We start from the raw sequence: 25338 nt of genomic DNA, 5'->3' as shown, positions 1-25338 counted from the left end.
TAATATAAAATTTGGTATTTCATTTTATACTTTTAAAAATCATGCATTAAATGCAGAAAATGTTAGATTATTAGCTTTATAATAAAACACCATACTGGAGTATATGTGTTATGTTTTAGTTGATGGATGGATTTTGTATATAATTATGTATATTATACATATAGGGTTATTGTTTGCTTTTATTAAAACAAAGCAATCTGCTTAAGGGGTAGTAAGTTCAATTTTGACAAGTTTCCACTTGGCGATTGTGAACCAAAATAAACTATACTTTTTTTAAAAAAAAGATTATCACTATTCTTTAAAAAAAGCACAAACCTTCTGTGAACTCTTGCTCTTCCTATGAAAGACATGCTTCTAAACATCAGCTATACCTTTTTTATTGTGACATTTTGGAAGATAAACACTTGTATTTCATAGAACTCCATAAAAATTATTATCTAAGAAAATAAGTAAATAATGTAAATTCTCTTAAGTGAAATCTTCTGATTTATGCCCAACATTTAGTATTAAATGCCATTTTCAGCTCATTGAATTCTCAAATTAAGTTCCCCATATCACATATCAGATTTTTAAAAGTATACATCAAAAAGTGTCCTTATAAAAGGGCGAATCTACTCACTGGAATGGTTTCCATTCAGTCAGGAAACTCAAAGGGTGTTCTACTGAGAATTAAGAATGTTTTTCAGACTGGGACTCGACATGGGTAACTATTACACGATTCATGTCCTTCAGTTCTCCACGTGTTCTCAGTAAGTGGGTTGCTCCCCATGGATCTATACAGTGGGGACAGCAGAGGATCATAGAAGAGGTATTTTAAGTACTCTAATCTCATAGTGTATGCTTGAGGGACAGAATAAAATGTTTTTCTCCAGCTGCTCAAGAATGACGGTAGGGTTTGATAAAAGAAGGAAAGAAAGCAAGGCAGAATGAGATTATCAATAAATGCTGTAAACTTAGTATACTTGTACCTCTGATCCTCTTCCTTTTCTCCAACTTTTAATTGCATCAGAAAGTCCTTATATTGTCTCCTTACTCCTAACCCATTATAACTCAGCCACAAAAGGGGTACGATTTCACATCATGAATTTAAACACACACACACACACACACACACACACAAATCTGAGCCTTTGGTGTGTTGAAGAAAATTTAAACATTTTAAGATGTAAAACTAAACTTACATTATCTGAGGTATGGTAAAAATAATTATAATAAAACTAAAAAGTGCAATGAATAAGAAAAATAGAAAATAAATTCACATGTTACACATGAGTTATAAACATATTTATAATTCATTAAAATGATTGTTCATGTTATATTAATTAAAATAATAAAAGTAAGAAAATATGCTCAATGCAGAGGTACTTTAAAAAAAAAACAAAAAAAAAACCCCACCAAAAGTTAATAAAATATTTTATCTGCATCAAAATATTCTTTGGAAACCAAAAATAAAAACATATCATGTGTTTTCTTTCAGGTTGATATGTAAAAGTCAGAAAAATACATAGTCCACGCTGTGTAACGCTTTGAAAACAGAGTCCTGGTATGCACTAAGCATAAAGGCTTTATGTCTTACTGAACTGAAGCAGGGTGCTCCCTGTATTTATACAAAGAATTCCAGTTCAGTTCCTATCAGAAAACATTTTTGTTTCAGTCACACTGAAACAAATGACCTGACTTCACTACAGTGTAGTAGAGCTGAAGCTGTGTCCAAAAATGTTTCTTCAGATCTGTAAAGACTCCTATGGAAACTCCTGAGGAGGAAGTGTGCTTTCTCACAAGGCAAAGCTGAACATTATCCAAAACGAAATTTGAGTCTGTATTTCACTGTGTTGGGACTCTTCCGGGGCGCAGAAAGGGGAACCTTTGGCTTGATAGGATTAGGTGGCTTTTTCTTCTCAGGAACAGTAACCGTGAAAGAGAGTTCTGGTTGTTCCAACTGCTTGAATCTGGGCAGGAAGTGGGTAGAGATGTGCTGGGGTTTCACCCGGGGGCTGCAGCCCCGTTTAGCTTTTCCTCTCTTGTTCAGGGCCACGTACCACTCACGTCCTGTTTTTTCAGTTCTGTGTATTGCTGAGGCATAAGTATTATAGCTGTTCTCTTGAAATCGCTCCCTGAACTTGCAGTCATCTGTAAATTTGGCCTAGGGAATAAAAATATAAAGTATTTTTAGTGTGTAATAAAAAGAGGTCTTGTACTATAAAGAAAAAAACAAGAATTCCATCGACTGCTGCCCTCCTACTACATTCTATTTTCTAAGGAAATACTTGCCTTTTTAAAAGTCACTTTAACATTACTATTTTGTTTCCATAGTCCTACTTTAGTGATCTTTGTAAACTGATTTCTGTCTACTCTGTGCTTAGTAAAATAATATCAATGTATATAAACATGATAACAGAAACTATTAATATATTTAAATTCTGTTACTGCTTTTAAACTACTTTTAAATTTGTAGTTAAAAATTAACTTGTAAGATTTTCCCCTTTTAAGCCTTCAAGAAAATAGACCTATATTACACAGAAATAATTGCCTAATAAAATATGAATTCATCTTCAGAGAAATGTGGTCATGTTATTCCTTTGAAACGAGAATACGTTTTTTTCAGTGTTATCAGTAGGATTCATGGTACTGAGAGAGGGGTAACATATGGCCCTATTAATATTGCATGTGTTAAGAGTTCTTTTAGTAAAAAATATATCTTCACACGGTGATGCAGAAGAGTATATCTGATGCCAGGAAGAAAAAATTACTTTTTGAATCATTAGCAACACTTCAGGCAAATATCGACCTCTCTCTGTCTCCCCCATACACACACACACACACACACACACACACACAATATCTGCCTTTGGAATAGTAAAAATAGTAGAAGAAGCAGACAAGTCAACATCCATCACAGTGAAGCTTGATAAATAAAACAGAATTGTGACAGCAGTATGCAGAGGGTACAATGCTAGGGTAAAGGAAAGGAGCCTGAAAAGATAGAGATAGCAGGCAAGAGGGCTGGAAAGTCTTCCGAGAAAAGGTGACATCTGAAGTCAGTCTTCCAGCAGCGAGCAGTCAGGTGATGAAGGATTTTCAGGGAGCAGGGCTGGAACAGTGTGTTCACAGGTCAGCATGACACTCCTGGAAGTAATTCAGTGTGACTTCCGCTTAGGATGCACAAGAGGAGGAACAAGAGATGAGGCTGACAAAGTAGGCCAGTACGAGCTCTGAAATGGCTAAAAGAATATGGCATGGGGGAAGAGCCTGAGCATGGGTTCCTTAGCTTTAAGCTCCTCGTATCCACAATCTTTACACGCATAGGGCTATTGTGAGAATCAAAATACTTTTCTAAGGAAAGATCTGTGGCTTTCACCAAACACAAGAGTTCATAACCCTCAAAACAATTAGAATTCCTATTGTAAACCAGACCACCAGGTTTTACAATTTCATGAAGCACAATTTGTATAGAAATCCTGGGCTTAGAAATATAGACATATATGTTAAATATATATTTATATAAATATTAAATACAAAATATATATTAAATGTATATATTCTATATCAAATACCTGATGCCTATATATTAAAACACTAAATATATATAAAGTAAAAGTCCTCACTTGGTATCATTCTTGGACATAGAAGATTCAAGTGAAATGGTGTATTAGGAAACCAATGTTACCATAGGCTAATTGATATAAACACAAGTTAAGTTCCTATGACATATTTTTTATTTAAAAAACCCAAACTTCTAAATAAAGAACCAAATACTTCTAATATTAAACACAGAAACACAGAAAGTAGATCTATACAGACATTTAAGAAACATTAATAAAAACAAGTAAGGGAATTCCCTTCCAATCTGCTTATTACAGTTCAGGGTAATGGGCGTCCAGGGACAATTTGACAGATCAGTTCATTTCGTGGGCATATCTTTGGGATGTGGGAGGGATTAGGATCCCCAGAGAAAATCCACACAGATAGGGGACAATGGCAGACTCAACACAGACAGAGAGACCTGGGCCAGGAATCAATCTTTTCCCCTCATCAACATTATAATGAAACAACATTGAGCAAAGCAATGCTATTTGAAGATTTGCTGTATATGATATATTTTTATATCAGACCAAGATGTTCTATACTGGAATTAAAAGTCCTTGCTTTTTCTAGCAATGCCAAACTTTTCTCTGCAGTATAGATCACAACACCAACTGGAAGCCTGGACACTGGGAGGCAATCTACACAGATCTGTTGATAGAGTTACGTGGAATATTGTTTATGCAAAGGACAAACATAGAAGCCAACCAGTTCCAGAGCATTTCCAACAGCACATTGACTTTATGTATGACAGTTTAGATTCAAGTGTAGTTTAATCAATGAGGCTCTTTATTTGGGAGGCTATGAAGGTATATATTTGGAACGGCCACGTGGCTACTGGTGATTCCCTGGATTTGATCTTCAGCAGGCTGGAAGCAGGTGTTTTAAAGAACTGCTGCCTGTGGCTTTTTCTCATCCTATAATCTATAGCCTACGTTTAGGCCAAGGTTGACACTGACATTCACTTTAAAAGAGCACATATATTGCTCCTATTTTTTAAATTAAAAATAGTTTCTTACAATTCAAATCTACATTTGTCTATAGTTGCCTAGCTCTTTAAAGGACTTACGGCATTTTTTCTGACTATAAGACACACTTTTTCCACCAAATTTGGGAGGAAAAATAGTTGTTAATGCTGCTGTTGAGTTCTGTTTACATTTATATTGGTGAAATATGATGTCATTTATGTTATGAAATATTTTACCCCATTTTTTGCTTCAAAATTTTTTTCCTATTTTCCTCTTCTAAAACCTAGGTGCATCTTACGGTCCAAAAAATACAGGTAAATGTTCTTTAATTCAATTAGATAACCCCAAAGTTTTATTTCCAAATAAAGGCTATAGCCACTTGGAATGTTTTCTGCTACATAAAAGGATAAGCATTTTAGAAAGGTATAGGAAGTTTCATTTTAAAAAGTAGCAGAGCCCTGGCCAGTGTGGCTCAGTTGGTTGGAGAGTGATCTGTAACCAAAAGAATGCGGGTTCAATTCCCATTCACAGCACATGCTTAAGTTGCGGGATTGTTCCTGGACCAGGTTCGGTCCAGACACCTACAATTCCCAGTGTGCGGTATATGATCCCCAGTCTGGTGCGTATGGGAGGCAACTGATTGATGCTTCTCTCCCTTCCTGTCTGCTTTTCTCTCTCTCTAAAAGCAATGGGAAAAAATGTCCTAGGTTGAAGATTAAAAAAAAAAAAACAGCAGGTGTATTTACCCTGCTTCAGATATTTTTTTCTTAAAATACATTTGAAAACACTTAAAAATAAATACATAATGCATTATACTTTGATCTGACTTCTACCCGTTTCACACACACACACACACACACACACACACAAATCCATTTTCCTAAACTAGAGATAGCTGTGATTGCTTTTAATTTTGGCAGTTAGGTTTAAGTACATTACTGCCTAACTGCATTATGTAACCTATTTTTTTTCCCTGGCAGTGTCAAAGAAAATAAAGAAAAAACATCCTTTTTTCATTGGTGCGGTGCATACACATACTGGCCCGCGGTGAATGAAACCTATAGCCATTCCTCCTTCGAATCTTCATGTGAGTGAAAGCCCACTGATATCACCTTCTAAAATTAGTTAATCTAGAAACTTTCTTTTTTGTTCCTCGAGACTCATGTTTAGAAGTTCTTTCTTAAGCTAAAAGATGGCTGTTCTGGAGTTTTCAAAGGTCACCTAACTGTCACATGGGTAGAAATGTGCACAATCTGAGGGCCCACACACCACTTGCAGTCACTCAGTCACTCTAAATCCTGTGTTAAGACAGGGGTAAAGGCAGTCAGACTGTTTTGGCTTTTATAATTGACTTCTAATTTAATGTTTTGTCTAAAAAATTCCTCCAGCTACAATGGAACAGACCCATTTGAAACAAACAGTTCAGTGAGATTTTTCATCTGGAGATTTGGTTTCTTCTTGAGGGTTCGACTGTTCCTGTCACTCTTCTTGACAAGATTGTGACCCTGAGCAGGGCATCCCTGTCTCTAAAGTCATGCACGAAGCATCTTTATAACAGAGCCAATAAGCAGCATAGGTCGTAGCTACAGGAATTTAAATATATATACATTTATCATTACATAATTTTGCATAATAAAGTTTTCAGGCTACTTTTAATTTTTAAACTCTCCTTTGAATTATAAAAAGTCCTGTAGCAAAATATGTATTTTTAAAATAGAACTGTATTATTTCCCTAGGCAAAGTGAAGTTGATATAAAGACTTTTTTCCCACAGTTAAGCTGTGGATGGGGAATCAAATTTCAAATAAGATATTGAAATCAAGATCCTCATCACCTCATTGCCCTGCCTCCATTGACCACAACAACAAAACCAATCATTAAGATGTTTGTAAAGCATTCCTATTAATGTTTCAAATTCATTTTTTCACAAATTTATTCAATAGATGTTTATTGACTGTATTACGTGCCAGGCATGGAGCTAGTTACCACATTTACAATGAAAAACAGTATACACATTGTCCTGCCCGTGTTCTTTGCTGACTTAAATTATCTATGTTTTTAATTGATCTTGCAAATGTAAAAACAAGTTACACTGAATGGGATATTACTCAGTCATAAAAAAGAATGGAATATTGCCATTTGTGACAACATAGATGGAGCTAGAGAGTATTATGTTAAATGAAATTAGTTGGACCAAAAAAAGACAAATCCCATGTAATTTCACTTTTATGTGGAATCTAAAAAACAAAATAAATGAACAAACAAAATGAAAAGGAAACAAACTGGTAGATACAGAGAACAAACTGACGGTTGCCAGAGTATTAAGGGGTGGGAGGTTCAGCAGAAAAGGGAAAGGGGATTAAGAGCTACCTAGATAGAAAATAGACTGACAGCCAGGAGAGGGGAGGGGGCAGGATGAAAAAAAGGAGATTAAAAAAACAACATCAAAAAAACTTATAGACACAGACAACAGTATAGTGATTACCAGAGGGAAAGGAGCATAGGAGGAGGGTAAAAGGAGACAAATGGTGACAAAAGGAGATTTGACCTGGGGTGTTGAACACAATAAAATATACAGATGATATATTCTATAATTTTATTAACCAATGTCACCCCAGTAAATGCAATGAAAAGAACTGAACAAAAAAGAACTGAAAATATCATGTTATAAAATAAATAATGGGGATGTAATGTACAGTATAGGGAATAGAGCCATTAATATCATAATAACTATGTATAGTATTAGGGAGGACTAGACTTATTGTTGAGACCACTTTTTAAGGTATATATGTGTTGAATCACTTTCTTGTACACCACAAAAATAATTTAGCATTGTATGTCAGCTCTAAATAAAATAAACTTTAAAAATAGTAATTAGAACAAAAGTTTCATTCAATAAGCCATAATTGCATAATTAAAATGAAATGTTTAAATAAGCTAAGTTCTATATAATTTAATGTAGTCCTAATTGAAAAAAAATATATAACTTAAACTATTTTTGCTTGAATATCCAAATTATTCAGAGGAGGGAAAACATGGTGGTGTTGCCCTGACCAGTGTGGCTGAGTTGGTTGGGCATTGTCCTGCAAAGTGAGAGGTGGCCGACTGAATTCCTGGCCAGGGCACATGCCTGGGTTGCAGGTTCAGTCCCCAGTCAGAGTGAAAAGAAAGGGCAACCAACCAATGTTTCTCTCCCTCTCTTTCTCCCTCCCTTCTCCCCCTCTAAAAAATAAATAAATAAAATATGTTTTTAAAAATGTGGTGGTGTTAATGAAGACAAGAACTTTAGAATTAGAGGGGTACTTTGCCTTGATGTACTGTTCACACATAAGGATACAATGGATATTTAGAAGACAGATCAAATTCAGTTAAAAGAAGATAAAACTTTGATTAACTGGGATATTAAAAAAAAACTAATTCTGGTTAATTAAAATCTGATGTTCAATTAAACCAAACAAAATGCTGTCTGAAATGGTATTTAAAAAAATTTCTAAACCCTTTTAACATAGTTCTGGTTTTTTTGGTAAATATCATGTTGTAAGATAATTGAGGATCTTGTAATGAGTGAGTTGAGGCTACGCAAACAAGTACCAGTTCTCATTATGTGCAACTAAAAAAGTAAATGTGCAATCTGTGAAAGAAGTATAGAAAGAGGAATAAATTTGGACTAACACCATCATAAATCTTGGTGTTTGCTAGATATTTAATCAATTTTAATTCTTGATTTCACTTTCTTTCCTTTGATTTGCCTCTTTTCCTTAAACTTTATAAAGTTAAGAAATAATTAACCAAATATGAACAATTAAAATGTTTTTATAGGCTATAAGATTATTAAATAATTAAAATACTATTACAGACTGTAATAAAAAACAATTATAGACCAAATTGTGCCCTACCTGAAGTTTCCTTGCTGTGTGCATCTCTACTTCATTTTGCCCCGTATCCTTAAAGTGTTTCTTTGTTCCCACCCCTACTGCCACCAGTAGAGCGCCCCTGACAGGTGTCGTTTACCCCAGGCTGTTTTGGATGGTTGTGTGGGATGTTCCCTGCACAAAAGCACCTGCCTGTGGTGGTGAGTGAAGGCTGAAAGCCAGACCCTGCTGCAATTTCTCCCAAGCAGAATGCCCCAGAACAGGGTCCCATACATGCAAGGGGACTGACTGCCTTTTACTCCTCACTGTAATAGAAATCTCACATGGGCCAGTTGTAGCCATACCAAGCTATCTCCAGGACATGGGCATATTTCCTGCTTGGCACTGTCCATCTGTCCATTTTATATCTCAGTTCTTTATACTCAGCAACCAAAGGAACATACAAGTTGGTTTCATAATAAACCAACCTGAGGTGACGTAGTGAAGAAATCCAACTATGGAATTTCTTCTCCAAATTTCATGCATTGACTTAAAGTGACCCAGGGAGCTGGTTCAAAATACAGATTCCCTATCTCCAAAGGCCCTATCTCCAAAGATTGTGTTTCAGTAAGTCTGAAGTGAGACCTTGGGTCTGTCTGCATCACTAATCAGCATCCTGAGTGATTTGGATGCAGATGAGGTGAAGACCACATTTTGAGATCGTAAGATAGAAGTTTTCTTTCAAATGTTCTTAATTACTCAATAAAACTAGGCTATTGGGGTATTTTACATATATTACTTAATTCTCACAATAATTCCATGATTATTAAGATGTTTTTGTCTGATTTTCTAGTCAGAGATGTAAATAAAATGATTCATCTAAAGCCTCATATTTATCTAGTGCCAGGGTAGACCTGTGACTTAAATCTCAGAGTCAAGTTCTTTCCATAACACCATACCACCCAAGGGCATGCCCTAGGCTTTCATAGTTTCACTTGCCCTGAAGTTGCTCCATGTTAAAAAACTGGTGAAAACCAAGTGCCACTCCCCAAACCATCAGAGAAATATAACCCCATATCTCTCTTTAGGCTGAACTGAATCTCTAAAGCTACAACTCATTTCCTCACGACCAAACTTCCTCAGTAAAATAGGTCCTCCAACCAGATTTACATAGTGTGGAGAAAAGAGAGGAAACTGGTAATTATTGTAAAGGCAGAGTCCTCAACCCATTTTGAGCCTGAATTACTAAACGTTCACCTTTGTTATGTAAATCGGAAGCTCTTAGAGGGCAAGGGAAGTTTTTATTTGAGTGTCTTTATAAGGCTCATAGTCTTGACTGGAAGGGTGCAGTGCTTAAAAGTTATTTTTTAATGATGGTAACTATTACTCAAGCCTCCATTTCCCCTTTCCATTAACATGCCCAGCCCTAGGGCCACCCACTCCTCTTCACTCTGCCGGGCACAGGAAGTCCAGTCCAGACTCTTATCCCAAGGAAGCCAGCTGGCACCCTCTGAAACCAGGAAAAGAGGACGTTCTCGTCCTTGCTTAGGGGTGATCAAGCACACATTCCATGCCTGTTTCGTAAACTCTGCAATTAGCTTTCCTTCCAAACATGATCCCCTAAAACCCTGAGAAACAAAAATAATTTTACCACATGCTTCTGTCTGGATCTTTAAAGTAAGCTAAAACATTTTTCCTGAATAGGCAATGAGCTATCATGCATACTTTACGAAGAAAAAAAAAACAAAAACAAAGAATACATGATAACCACCTTTTCTGGGATTTACACTTTTGGAAGAAAAAAATAAGATGCACAATAAAACTCTGAAAGAATTATGAGATTATGAGCACTGGAAATTCTTGCCTCCTTAAGAGCTTAAGCCTGGGAATTTTGCTTTCAAATTAAGTTCCTTGGAAAAAGGAAAAACTCAGGAGATAAGGAGCTACATATGCATGAAAAGTTTGAACCTCAAGAAAAAAAAGGTCAATGATAAATAGGATTTGGGGATGGTCTAAATATCTGAGGGGTCACAGCTGCCTGACCCCCAAATCAGAAAATCTTCTAAGAAAGGAGATTGAGGATCATCAAACAGCTGCCTGAGAGCAAATTCAAGATCCTTTTTTAACATGAAATGTTGATACACTTTCCAGACACTATTCTAAGTGCTTTATATGTGTTGTTTCATTTAAAATGCTCAACCATCACAATAGATCGTACCTTGCATTTTCCTAGTTTTAGAGTTGGTGAAGCCAAGGAATAGAAAAACGAAGGACAATGACACAGTTTAAGTTAAGTAGAATGACACATTCTAATTGTGCTTTTAACCACTGTACTCAAGGCCTCTTACAACTGGACCCACCTCAGATAAATGCAGAAAGGCTCTCAGTGGGACTTTCAATAAAGACAACAAACCTGAGGAGAGAACAGGAACAGTGTCAAGAAGGAGCAGGAACAAATAGGCAGAGAGACAGAGACAGAAAAAGAAAGGTGCTCAGTTCTGTAAGTGAGCCCAGCCTGGGGATGAGTTCAGAAAGAGGCCATAAGGGGAGCTCTGACTAACCAACCCCCTTCACCATTTGGGAAGCAGTTTTCTACTCTTACTCTCCAAGATTCCCAACTTGTTTGGGGAAGACCATACACCTTCATCCTTGTAAAGAATACTGAAAAAAAACTGCATGGTAGGAATTTGGTTGCATTGTATAATTAAAGTACATACGAGCAGAGGTTTTAAGGAGAGCTGTGAGTCGATTGGTAGGCATATGTACCTTGAATGAGTGCAGGGAGCAGTGTGTACAGAGATGGTTGAAGTTCAAAGAAAACTTCTTGCCGAATTTACAAATTTAGCACGCAAAAGAAATCAGAATAAATGTTGCCAAAGTCTAACTATTCTGTGCTGATAAAACCATGTATCATCTTTGTGTCCATTGACAATGAAGCATTTCTAGACGAAGATTTTCTGTGAACAAAACAGATGTCTTTTCTGTTTTGAAAGTTCATCTTGACAGGGGTTCCCTATGAAAGTCATCACCACATTGAATAACCAACATTTGTAAAACTCGGTAGTTTGCTCAGTGGTGGGCACATCCCCTCCTATCCAGATTTTAAAAGCAAGTATTGGAAAATACAGAAGTAGATGGGGATAAAAAGATTTCAAAAAGAGTTTGAAATGAGTGAAGAAGAGAGACAGGTGGTGTGTAGAGGGTGCGCAAGCATAGTACTCAAAGGATGAACAACAGTATACATTCTTTGAAATGCAATATAAAAATTATTATTAAATCATAGAATTATTAATTCCTATAAAATGATAGGTGAAAACAATGTGCCGGTAATTAGTTCCAAACAAAACATATCTTCTTCCAAACTAACTTTTACCTCCCAAGCATTTCAGCCTGTAAAGACATGGGTCTGGTTCAGTCACTTAACTGCGTGAACCTAGGAATATATTTAACATCTCTGAGGCTCTTCCTCACCAAATTATGTCATGAAATAATGTGACTGAAAGAGCTTTTAAAAATTATGCAAATACATTATCTCTGTTTAGTAACTAATATTTAATATTCTGATTTATTACTATAAAAATCAAATTGAGAATCTATAATTATCCATGAATATTTTTAGGAGTATGGATTTACTTTCTCCATAATTATATGAATACTTTACATTTTTAGTACACATTTACTTTGTAAGTAAAAACTGTAAAACTACTCTTTATTAATTTTTAAATGTTTCTGAGTTTTATTGAGATATAATTGACATGTAACATTGTGTAAATTTAAGATATATGTGATGATATTATACACACAGCAGGTCCTCATGTAAGGTTGTTTTTTTCAGCATCATTTTATTATAACATTGATGAAAAAATCTATTTTGAGTCAGGTCTACTGTCCACATGGAGTTTGCATGCTCTCCCCATGTCTGCATGGGCTTTCTCCAGAAACCCCAGTGTCTCCCCACATCCTGAAGATGTGTACGTGGGGTGAACTGGTGTGCCTACATTGCACCAGCATGAGTGAGTGTGGGTGCGTGTGAGTGCATCTTGATGGAAAGGGTGTCCTGTCCAGGGTGGGTCCCCACCTGGTGCTCTGAGCTGCTCACAGAGGCTCCGGCCAACTGCAACCTGAACTGAAATAAGTGGTTTTAGAAAGAATTTGCATTCTTGTTCTCATTAATCTTTCGTAAAGGTCTGTAGAGCTCATATACGTTTCCATGTTTAATATTAGAAGTGTTTTGGATCTTTATTTGAACCTCAGTGATATTTTATGATAAGATATGCCATAGTAATTAACTTGTGTTTATTTCAATTAGCCTGTAGTAAACTTGTCCTCCATATCCATAGTTTTGCTTAAAGTTGCAGTTTCCAAGAGCTTATTGATGACATTGAGGACTCACTGTCATGTGCGGCTGTATGTGTCTCACAATGATTACAAAGGTACTTGTTAAATGCCTCTTTACAATGATTAAATTGAAAAAAATTACAAATTACACATTTAATCCTGAAAGTAGAAGGGTTTGTAGCCTTTTTAGCAATGATGCAATTTGGTAAAACAACTAAATCAAATACTGGAAGTATATATAATGTGACAGAACAATTTTCAACATTTAAATAAAACTGATAACAGGAAAGAAGCCATCTGTGCTTAAAACTGATCATTGCTAGGATTAATACTATTTCAAAATTCAACTTCCTTAAAAGCAAATCACTTTATAATTTAATTAGTCTTGCATCTAGAAAAAAAAGTGCTAATAAAAGCTCTGATAAGAGAAAGTGGGCTTAGACAACTGGTTTAAAAAGAATCCACATAATCATAGGGCTTAATTTTTTATCTACAATTCAGCCCAAAGTCATCAGAATGACTTTTATATCAAAGAGCTTCAATGAGTGACAAGAGCAAGACTTGCTTTGTACTGTTTAAAAGTCATTATTCCATGAAATAACTTTAGCCTGCCAAGATGAGAAAGAATAACAGATGCTGTTTTTGCATTATCTGCATTATTTCAGCCAGCCGTCCTTAGACATTTGGGTCAAATTTCTGGAAATTTGTTACTTGCTTTTGACACAGGATTCATGTATCCTAACCTCTCGGTTTGACCTTTCTAATTGGCATCCATTTGTAATACTTTGTTTTTTGTGGCAATTATCCTTAAGCTGGCCTAAGTTTAGTCTATTTTTTTGCATGTTCTAAGGCACAAATCTGAATATTTAAAAAATCAAGATTTTCACCCAAAACAAACCAGTAAGAAAAAGATTTTTTTACATGCACCACATATTATTCTGATGTTTAGATTTTGAAGATTTCAATCTTTTCATAACTTTGAAGCTGACTGAGGAAAATTTATTCTGTGCAGATATTTGGTCCATTGTTTTCTATTCTGTATGTGGACTTGTCACAATCGATTTTTAAAAAGTAGTGTGGCATGTCCTACTTTTCCAAAGCAATGCAGAAATTTGCTCCTTAAAATAGTAAAACAATCAAAAAGTAATTATTTTATGAATGCTATATTATACCTTGCTAAAATATAATAACCACCCCAGAAAATGAAATAGGTAAATCTTTTAAAAATTCTGACTATGTGATTAAAGAACTTAATAAATGTTTTCTATTTATTTTAATAAACTGAGATTTCAGTAGCTTATTATATTTAGATAATCATACAGTGATAACTAATATTTGTTGAACACTTACAATGCACCAAATACTAATATAAAAGCTTTATATGTATTATTTCATTTAATCCTCAAATGGCTATAGGAAAAGCTTGACTTCTACTGCCTCCTCTAAGAGCTATTTAACAAACCACCTTTAGGTGTTAGGGAAAGGAAAATTGAAAGTCTTACAGTGAACCAAATGGAATTCTCATTGAATTTTCTAAAGGACTGTAAAGTAGAAATCATAAATTATAAGTTTCAATTGATTGCACACAACTAAAACTTCCTATATATTTTGAAAATTGTAAAAGTAATGGCTCTCCAATTCATTTAATAAGAATCAAAGGGCATAAGAATTAAAGGACTACCATTAAAGACTGGCTTTTTCCAATGATTTAATGTGACAAAATGTAGTACACTACAGTGCATGTAGTGCACTTACTGCACTGACTGGTACAGCTCAGCTGGTTGGAGCACTGTCCCACAGAGCAAAAGGTTGCCAGCTCGTCTCCTGGTCAGGTTTAGTGCTGGTCAGGGTGTACACAAGAAGCAACCAATTCATGTTTCTTTCTTACATCTATGTTTCTCCCCCTCTTTTTCTCCTTCCCTTCCCTTCTCTCTGAAAAATAAATAAGTGAAATCTAAAAAACCCAACTTAGTATACTATAGAAAAGGCACAAATCACTTTTAAGTGCTATGCTTATGTACTAATACAAATTGACAGAATCTGTGAGTAGGAAAACTAAGCTAAACATATTTTACTAACTTTAAAATGTGTTAATGTTTCCCAAGTAATCAACATTTTCAGAATGAAGCACAGAACTCTATAATTTATAAATTGCTCACAAACTGTATAGGTGGTCTGAAGAAGTACTTATGAGTGTAAGTGAAGTCTTCATAGTTTTAATAATTGTTTTGAGGCTCCAAAAATACAAGGTGAAAATTTTGCAAATGGATAAAATAAAATTTCTCTATGAAAGGTCAAAATGTTTTCATTATTGGTTTCTTTCCTCAGTACTTGTTAAAATGAAAATATGTTATATTACTTAGAACCAATTGTTGACATCATGAGTAGCTTTTAAAATTAAATAAGAACCTGGTCAACTAAATACACATACATAGCCATCATAAACGTACAAATTTAAAATGTTACATAATGTATTGTTTCCATAATATTTCTTCTCACTTGAACCGCTCTAAGAAATAAGTAATGGCAATCACTTTGAGAATGTTATTTTCTAATGCAATTACCCTTACAATTTTTTGTAGGCTCTGTCTTTTCAAGTAAATAAAACATTTACATAATTACTTACAAAAACATATACAATGTTTTTGGTTAAATGTACATATAATTTTATAAAAACAAAAAACATTAAGTTCTCTGGACAAATTGTCCTATCTGCTTATTAATTTAAAAAGTCACTTCATTCCATTTTACAAATGTAAAATCTCCATAACACCTTTAACAAATATAAAGTCGTTCTACTTACACTTGCATGGAGTTTTCCTTTTTTTGACATCGCTAAAAATTTGTTGCTGAAAACTCCTCGTATTCCTACAATCCCCTGAGACACAGCAAATATTTCCAAAATACCTAGGATGACAGAAATCCCAAAATAAAACACAGACTCCTCCATATACCATTGTGAAGAATTAAATTTCTACATAAATTATTTCCATTCTTTATTAATGTGATTTTTAAAAATGTTTAACATTTTTGTGGTATTCATTATGCTTTTAAAAGGCTAGCCATAAAATGTTCATTTAATACAACAGATTTCAAGATTCAAAAATGTAGTTCTGCTTCATTAGTAATTCTTTTCTTTTTTGCAAATAATAAGTCACCTTTAGGAAATAGTGTTTGAGAGTAGAATCTTTTCAACTTTTAAAGGAATTAAAAGACCTTTAAAAAATATTTTTCAAAGTGATTTTATGCATTGCTTTCTATAAGAAGTAATGTAATATTTAATATTTAAACTAAGATTAGCATACACTGTTGAAAGACATAAAAACAATACTTATTTTCATAAAAGAAATCCCTGTTCTCAAAGTGTCATAATCAGAAGAGCACAAATCAATATATACTATACTTAATCATTTAGTGAGTAGCTTATTTAAGATTACACATAAGCTACTAAAAGCATTATAAATCATTTGGGATTGTTGGCTCAATGAAGTGTTTAATGGATTATGGTTTGAGACATCTTGCATTTTGAATGACTTTTCTCAGAAAAAATTTAATGAAGTATTTTATTATGTTAATGCTTATATTTAGTATTACCAACTCAAAGTTGCTCTGTCTCCTATAATAATTTGAAAGCCCAAATCCACCAGGTCATGAGAATCACACACCACTGTTCATAGAGCAGTTTTAAAAATGAGATTCAGTCTGTATATACTTGGAATTCCTACCTGTTTTATAGTCTAATATATGTTATATGAATAAGAAAAATGTATAGTGCTTTTTGTTAATTGCCTACATGAAATTGGTTTTAAAAAAGGACAAAATAATATAGTTCACTAATACTACAAAGGGGCTTATCTTCTATCCTAGAAAGTAAGAAAGCAAAGATGGGAGGGATAGGGAAAATCTATATTTCAATCTATAATACTTTGAGTATATACTATATACTCAAATATATATATATAGTTATATATTACTATATAACTATATAATATATAACTATAGTTATATATTAACTATATATATAGTTAAGACCTCATTGTGAAATAGCATAATTCATCTGTTTTTCTTGAAATAACAATCTCCTCCTGGAGTATTTGAAATGCATACAAAAATTATTCAACTTACAAAAAAGTAGTATATTGTGGATATGCATATATGTATATAAACACATGAGAATATCTTTTTTAGAATATCTTTATTGAGCACTGATGTTGCAAAATGTGAGCTAACACCTACAATTGTAATGAATACTGCCACTTATTTGTTCAAATTGATTTCTGAACAATACTTGATCAGAAAGCTTGCAGGGATGGGGAGTAGCAGCACTAAGTTTTCTTAATCTAGAATAAATAAAACACATCTCAAGAAAACTGCAGCTACCAATTTATTAGATGTTTCTTTAAAAGGAAGAAGAAAAACTAAAAACTGTTAGAAAAGAACTTCTTTGCTTATAGAAAGAAACTGCTAAAAAACTTCTGTCTCAAATCCTTTTTTGCAAAATGTTTTCAAAAATGCTACTTGCAATAGATTTGGCTATATAAATTATAAACTACGATGTGCCTCCAAAGATTTAGAAGCATTATCACTTTATCAAATAGTAATGAAGCACACAGAGTATTTTTATAATTAAAAACACTACAAGATAGAGCAGGTTTAATATTTGTAAAACATAAATAGAAATATGATAGAAAGTTATATTTCTATCAAAAGTACAGAATGATCTTGATAAAATAGCATTAATGGATTTTGGATCTCTGAGAGATGGGGGCTGTGATTGTGAATGCTGTGTAAATGTGTTAAATAGTGAGACAGAGAGGATGTGAGATATTGTCTGGGTATAGAATAATCGCTGCCAAAGAGACAATGTGGAGTTTGTAGAAGAGACTTGGTCGCATGTTTTCCTGCAATTCACCCATGGTTCTATATTGTTAGAGGTGTTTTATTTCACACTCTATGGAATATGCAAATGTATTGTAAATTACATTTTGTAAATGCAAATTTATTGTATATTAGTGAAAAACTACATGACAGCATAAAAGGTAACATTCTCATTAAGTGTATGTATTTGCATGCTGACATTTAAGAGGTCAAAACAAAAAGGCTCTATAACTATTTATTTATGTACACTATTGGTTTCTAATCATTAACATTCTATTTTTAAGAAAGACCCATTTTTGACTCATTTAACTTATTTCCTAACACTGTATCTTCTGTATGTATATATGTTATGCAAAATTTGCACTGTAATGAATTTCATATATGGGGTCAATGAAATAATACTTTATTTTATTACATGCTACATGGTTTCTTTTCTTTTAAGTTTCAGCATACAAATGATAGATTGCCTGAAAATAAAAGGATGTTACCATTTTAAGAACATTATATTTAATTGAAGGCTAAAATTATTTTTACTTATATCATTCTATTTAAAATTATGAGGAATAGAGAGTAAATGAGATTAAATAAAGTAACTTTTTCACATAGGCAACTTTGGTATGATCTTCTAAGTCTTCATTTAATTATGGCATAATATTATGAATGTTGGTAAGATCAGAATTTCCAAAGTAATTGCAACAGTAATTTTACAATACTTTTTTTCTAGAATATTAGAGCAGAGTCTATAAGCCCCATAATTCAACTTCCTGCCTCCCTCAAGAGATTACTATGATTTTACTATGCTAAATCTCAGTAAGTAACTCACTAAAGACCTTCTACATAACATTCTAGATAATAAATCTATGTGCATTAAATCACACATGTCTAAGTCCTAAGAAATATTTGTCCGCAATGAATTCTTTTTTCAATTTCAGTAATTTCCTGACTCTTTCTGGGAGTCAGTAATAATACATTTAGTGAACATTTACAATTTACATTGTGGATGCCAAGATAATATCCTTAAGCACAAGTGTGTTAAATGCAAGTGTGTCTCACAGACCATGGATAGTCAATGAATGTTTTCTATAATGGACTTTCTTTACCTCACTACCTTTCTTTTCATTTTGAGGACCCGCCATAAGCACACATCTACAGAAGTATGTTTTAGTCCTCTCCTGGAAATGGGAAGGGAGCAATATAAATTAATTCATACTGGAGTGCAGGCAACAATGTGTTGTATTTCCTAGGGTGTTCACATTTAAAAGCATCAAAAGAAAAGGTCAGTGCTCAGAGAAGGAATTCTCTGGGTGGAATTTTGGGGTTGACATCTAGGTTGCAGGAGGCAAGCCCTTGGTGTCTCCCAGATTATACACACAACTGTTTAATCCACTGACTTGCAAACATAAGCATGCATTACAATTAAGTATTTCAGTAAGAAAATACACATTTAGACTTTTTCAGTATGTTCCAGATTTTTAAAACAATAAAACTCTATTAAAGATGGCTAATATAGTTATGTAGGCTTCTTCACCCTTTTCTCTCTTTTCCTACCTAGTGAATAAAACACGGATAGTCCATGTATTCAAAAGCTTTCAACAGCCTATCTGAAAGTCCTCAAGGAAAAATAATTTAAAACTGAAATTTCTCCATTTGTGTTCACATAGTGACCCATATGCTGCATCATTATCAAATCTGAGTTTTAAAATATCAGGTTTAGCTGTCTTTACTGATTATAGTAGTAACAGAATTTTTCCACTTGAGTTTTTCTATACAGTAGATAAAGATTCTGGTTTATCTAGTTTTGGGGAACAACATAAAGGCTGACCTTATATAACATAAATATTGATAGTGAATTCAGATTTCTAAAAGTCAGTAATATTGAGGATTCAGTTTAACCCAAAATATATGATTGGAATTTTCATATTTTATATGAAACTTTGGCTTTCTGTAGCCATAGCTTTAAACTTTTGCTCCTTAGATTGACAATTATTTAATCGCCTATTCTTTAATGGGCCAAGAGAAGTCAGCAGAAGAATTGTATTGAAACTAACTTTACCAAATACAAATGAAAGCAAAGCCTTTGTTACTCAACAGTTGGATGCCATCATCTATCTTTGCTCCATTTTTCTCAACTCTTCCATAGTATCTCCTCCAAAGAGCGTTTATGTGCAATAAGCTCGATTCTCCTCTCTGTGTTCGAAACGTGGAGTAACTATTGTGTAAGAATATACTAAGTGGTATACTTTAACTAAACAAATTACATTTCAAAAATTGATGGCCAGTGTGTGCTTCTGATGGTGAAACTAGAAAACATTCACAGTTTGCAAAAATTTTGATGCTAAATGATAGATGAGAGACATATATATATTTGTTCTCACAAATATTACAGAAAACTATTGAGCTTAAAAGCACCTGTTAGAATGCAGTTTTGTGGCAAAGTTCTGACTCTTTTCTGAAGTAGCAAGCTAGGACAAAAAGTAAGTTTTTTGTCATTGCTCACTCATAGACAGCAGAACTAGACGATCAGATAAAACTATAGTGGATACACCCCAGCTCTCCCCGTGTCCCTTGTGAGACTTAGACAAATGTTTCCTCATGCACCCTAACCAGTGTGTCAGGAAACCATCAGGTGCTGCACCTTCAAAGAGGTAATTAGGCCTGTGTGTTCTCATTGACAGCTACTTAAGGGCAGAGATTCATTTTAAATTTCCAAATTACATGCTACCCTGGTAAACATGATGTATTCCACAAATTCTTCATGAGTCAAAGATAGCGAAATCTTATGAAATAGTATTGCACACTTGGGCATCACAAAGCAGAAAAATCACCATGATTTGAACACTTTAGTCATTCTTTCTTTTGTGACAAAAATTTATGGAAGCCAAAAACAAAACAATCTGGCAACAAATCTAAAAGTAACCAAAATATCAAGTTGGGGTAGGTAGGTATCCTAGGTGCATGAATGAATAAATAAATGAATAAATAAGTGAATGATCACATGTCATATGAAACTTACACACTGAATGCTAAAAGTCTACTATAAGTTGCAATGAAGTAAGAAATTATTAATCGAAAGAAAGTTCTTTAGTCACTGTTTAGGAAACAGCCCTGTTCTTTTATAGATACCTTTCAGGTGGATTTTAAAATAAATTGGACCTTGGGTATAACATATTGGTCAAGGTCTTCTTTAGCTGAATATGTTTTTTGCTGAGCTGTCCTTCTTTCCCTTCCTATGCTTTTCTGCAAAAAAAACTGTCCCCTGGGCAAGGCCTAAGCTGCAAACATTTTTTTGTCTATGTGTTTTTTTCCAAGAGAAGAGGGTGAACGTCTCGGGAATAAGTCCGTTTTTCAGAGATCCCTAGCACACGAAACCCACCCCAGACACACTCTTTAACTCCCCTGGGATCCAGCTGCTGCTTGATGCATGTTAACTTTGGGTCTGCCCCTTGGGAACACAGAAGTTATCCTCTGTTGATACCAATTTCCTAGATGAACTATAAGAACAGAATAGAAGAGGTTTTCAGTTAAGAAAAGGAGGAAAGGTTCCTAGCAGTAGGATATGAGCTCTGATGTCTGAAGGAGTAAAAGGTTGTGTGGGACAAAACAAGGACAAATGGAAATACTGAAATAGACTTAACTCTCGCTGCCCCTGAAATCTCAGAAAATTTTTTTCACCCTACCACCAAAAATGGTGAGCTGTTTGATAAGAGTTAAATGAACCTTAAAACATAGGCTCGGGCTCCTGTAAGAAGCATGTGGGAGGCCCTGGGACCACTTGCGCGTATATGGAGGGCCTCTCTAGCTGCGTCCAGGCCACCTCACCATGTGCAACACAGTCAGCTGGAGCTGCACAGCCCAAGTGACTAGTCTGGGCCCAAGGGTGGGGGTGGGGAGGTAGGGGGGATTGGACGGGGGCATCCACCTGCTTCTCTTCCACAGCAAACCACCAGTCTTTTTCACCCCGGCTCCTGAACCCTGGAAAGAAGCTTGCCAGCCTGCCACCCAATCAATGTAGGCGCCTCCAACAGGGCTCCAGAGGTCAGCCCTGCTGTGGCACGCACACTCCTCTGGACCCTGGGAAAGAAGAAACCCAAAGAAGCCCATGTGGTCCTGCGTTTGAGAAGGAGCAAGTTACCAGCCTCAGTTTCCTCATTCTTAAATGAGGAATTTAAGTGAGCAACAGATTAAGTGAGCAATTTCCATGAGCTAGGCGTTGCTGTAGAGAAGGAAAACAATACGTGGTCAAAACAACCAAACTTACAGAGGGTGGAGACTGAAGTACACCTGGGAAGGACCAGGTGACCTCCTGAGGCAAGTGGCTGCGGGCAGTGCTGTCTCCTGGACACATATCCCTCTCTTTGGTATCTCGGGGACTGGGCTGTGACTCTATCCGATGGACTAACCCCGCTGAAAGAGCGACCTAGCCCTACAGAGCAAAAGCCCGGCAGATATCGCCCCAGTTCCGCACACAACCCCCAGCTGCCTAGAGGCAGTGAGAGGAAGCAGAGGAGCGGAGGCGGCGATGGTCTGGAATTGCAGACAAAGTGGAAGAGAAGGGAAATGAGAAAGTAGAGAAAGAAAATACATAGAGAAAACCCAAAGAAAATTTAAAACTTGATTTCAAAATAAAACCCTACACAATTTTCACCTGTACCAAATTGAACATCTTCTGTATTTCTTCTAAAATAAGAACTTTACCCTATATTTGTCTTTGGGGACCAAAGGCCGGTCACTCTTCCTAACAAGGTGTTGTCTTGATCTCAAGATACTGAACATTGCTAAACCCAGCTCTAGAGCTAATACTTCAAATGTCTATCACGTCACCCTTTCTAAAGATGTCCAGTTTTCCAGATCACTGTTTTCTTCCAAACAAGCAATGTTTGGTCTCCCCTAGAGTATACATGTATTCTGTAGGTATATAATGTGCAAGTATGCATACACAACAGACATATGTATGCATATACACACACACATAATTTGGGGTTTATGGTGGCAGGTCTGGGGGTATGTGAGAGTTGATTCTTCTAAAAAATACCTTTAGTCATGGGTAAGAAAAAGGGATGCACTTTGATACTACTTAATGAAGAATGCTAACCTAGTAAACAGAAACTGAAGGAGAAAGATTTTTGTTTTTCCTCCAGGCACAGGCTGGAGGCTCTTCTTTGGGACGAAGGCAGACTGGAAATAAGGTGCCTATCTCTGTGCACCAGCCCCCAGGCAGCCTGCACTTCAGGAATCGCCATTCCGTGTGCCCACCAGTCCGTATGTGTATGCACGCCATATAAACGCGTCTCCACCCCACCCACCAGGCTCTTTTGAAAGCCAGCTGGGTCCCAGTGATCCGGCCTTGCGAAGATGACCCGGTGGCCCAGAGAATAATGGGTTGTCCCTCCCGAATGTCTGGCCACCCGCTTAGGACTGGTTTTGCTAGAGAGCGAGCAACTTACTTAACATATTGGCTTCGTGGGAGCCATTGACTTTGCCATCCGGGTAAATCTGCAGATGGAAACCGATGCCCACTCTGCAGTAGAGGCTGCCAGTCCGGCGCCCCGAGGGGGTCCACTGGAAACTGCTCTGATCCAAGCCACTTCCTTGGCTGCCCAGAGAAGTCGTAGGGGAGGAGGATGAGGAAGACGTCGTGCTATTGCTGCTCTGGCTACTGCTGGAACCATCCAGGTTTCTATCAGTGGCAGCGGGTCCGGGTTGCCCTTTAGGGGCGAGGAGCTTCTCCCCTTGAGCACAGGCGCAGAGGATCAGGTGGCTGAGGAAGAGGAGGAGGAAGGACAAGCTCATTCTTCCAGCCGCGGGGGTCCTAAGTGCATCTTGTAGAGCTGGGTCTGGGCTCTGTAGCCCCCGCGCGGCTGCGTGCCTCTGGCGCTGCCCCCCTCGCCGCACTGGGTGGACATAGCCTCGGGAAAGACAGGGGGAGAGGGAGAGAGAGAGAGGCCACCCGAACGGATCTCGGCGCTGGCACTGAGATATTTATAACGCCAGTGATCTCACTGCTCGGTGCACGCCTGCGAGGCTTCCTCTCACCCGCCGCTTTGTGTACTATCTGGCGGGTGCGGAGAAGGAGGCTGGCGGTCCCGGGGGCGGGGGTGTGGAGGAGGGAGGGGATGAGAGAGTGAGGGGGTGGAGAAGCCGAGTGCAGGGGAGCTGCACCCGGACGCGGGGCCACGCATCCCAGCTGTTCTCACGCGCCACACGGCCACCCTCAGACTCCAGCCAACGCTGCGCGGAATTCAGCTGCCCGCGTGCAGCTGAGTCCTCCAGGGACAGCGAAGGAAGTGGGAGATTAAATCGTGGAAGTGAGTTCTTGTCCTCTCAACCTCTGCGCACACCTGCGTCCCAGCCAAACACTCTGGCCAACGCGGTCAGGACCCAATTTCCGTGTTTCCTTCCCTATGTGCTGCAAACTCGGCTTTCACAATAACCCTGGGGCCCGGAATCCCTAGGGAACTGCGTCCTCCCGGGAGATCCCACCGCTTCAAGTGCTTCTGCCGGGAACCAAGCCAGGACTCGCATCCCAACTTGGGAAGATTTTGGTGCGGAGTGGTGGAAGAAGACTTTTTGTTTTAATGGTGGTTCTTACTGATTAAAGAGCTAAGAGATGGGTTTATTCAGGGTTTAGAGAGCCACCCTGAGCCATTAAGCCACAACTCGAGATGCTTTCTGTTGGAAACTCTCGGTCGCGCTAAACATTATGCCAAATTTGTTTTTCTTTCTGGGAAGCCCTGGGTGTGTGTCTGGGAGGGTGAGCGCATACGCATACCCACCCTGGGAGCCAGGCAAGAGGGGCAAGGTCTGGGCACTAGCACGTGTGAATGACTGTCCAGTTGTCCTCTCTCGCCCCAGGATCCCCTTGGCAGGAAGGATTAGCTAACAACTAGCTTCAGCTTACTCAGAGCTGCCATTGACTGAAGGACCGACCCCAATGAATGATTAATGATGCGCGCTGGATTTCAGGAAACCTGAGAACTCAGAATTTCAGTGTATGCAATGCCCCCACTGTCATTTATCTAAGAAATATACCTGACTTGCATTCTTGGAATATTTCTGTCTGAAAACATATTTGAAGCTTTAAACTACGCTCTGATACATTATTCATTTTAATGAAAAGGCTATGATTTTTATAAGGTCAATTCACATAAGCCAAAATTGACTCTATGATACGGCCTTATCGGTTACTGAGTATCCACTTAAGGATTCCTATTTCCTAATTAAAAGCATTACAAAAAGCACGTAGACTTTTCAAGACTGGAAATCTTCCATGGCTAGAGTACATTTAACATCAAAGCTGCTGTCAAACAAATCACCTTGACAACTTACTAAAGCCACTGTGGAGAAGAAAGAACACATCTCACAGAGATGTGCACAGCCTGGGCACAGTGCCCCTGACGCCAGTAAGTTGCTGTCTTGAGCTGAACACCCCTTCCCTTCCCTTCGCTCTTTTGAAGGTTCAAACTCTGGCTTAACTAGAGTACTCAGAACCTTACAAAGCAATCCTGAAAGTGGACCTTGAAAGCTAACACTTGGTCCCTCAAAATGGTCCACTTGGCCTCTTTCCAGAGTGAAAAACTGTGAGATATTGACCTCTTTCTAGGGTGAAAAAATGTGAGATATTGAATACTGTGCCTTCTGCAAGTGATGCCTTTGGGTCTGTGACAAACCTGTCATGGTTTAAGGCCTGATGGTGCTGCTGAATGCCATCAGTAAGTTCTCCTC

General features: G+C 36.8%; 1 protein-coding gene across 1 annotated transcript; it reads right to left on the bottom strand.

The window, feature by feature from the left end:
- Window positions 1–1795: 1795 nt before the first annotated feature.
- Window positions 1796–23406, bottom strand: FGF5 (fibroblast growth factor 5). Its single transcript, XM_045858116.1, has 3 exons — window positions 23061–23406; window positions 15542–15645; window positions 1796–2143 (listed from the first exon to the last, which is right to left on the bottom strand). Exons 1-3 carry the CDS (start codon window positions 23404–23406, stop codon window positions 1796–1798), a joined length of 798 nt encoding a protein of 265 aa, XP_045714072.1.
- Window positions 23407–25338: the final 1932 nt, after the last annotated feature.

This window comes from Phyllostomus hastatus, unplaced genomic scaffold (assembly GCF_019186645.2).
Source record: "Phyllostomus hastatus isolate PE091 unplaced genomic scaffold, TTU_PhHast_1.1 phas_scaffold_1674, whole genome shotgun sequence".
NCBI lineage: Eukaryota > Metazoa > Chordata > Mammalia > Chiroptera > Phyllostomidae > Phyllostomus > Phyllostomus hastatus.
This window is presented reverse-complemented; position numbering and strand designations above follow the sequence as displayed.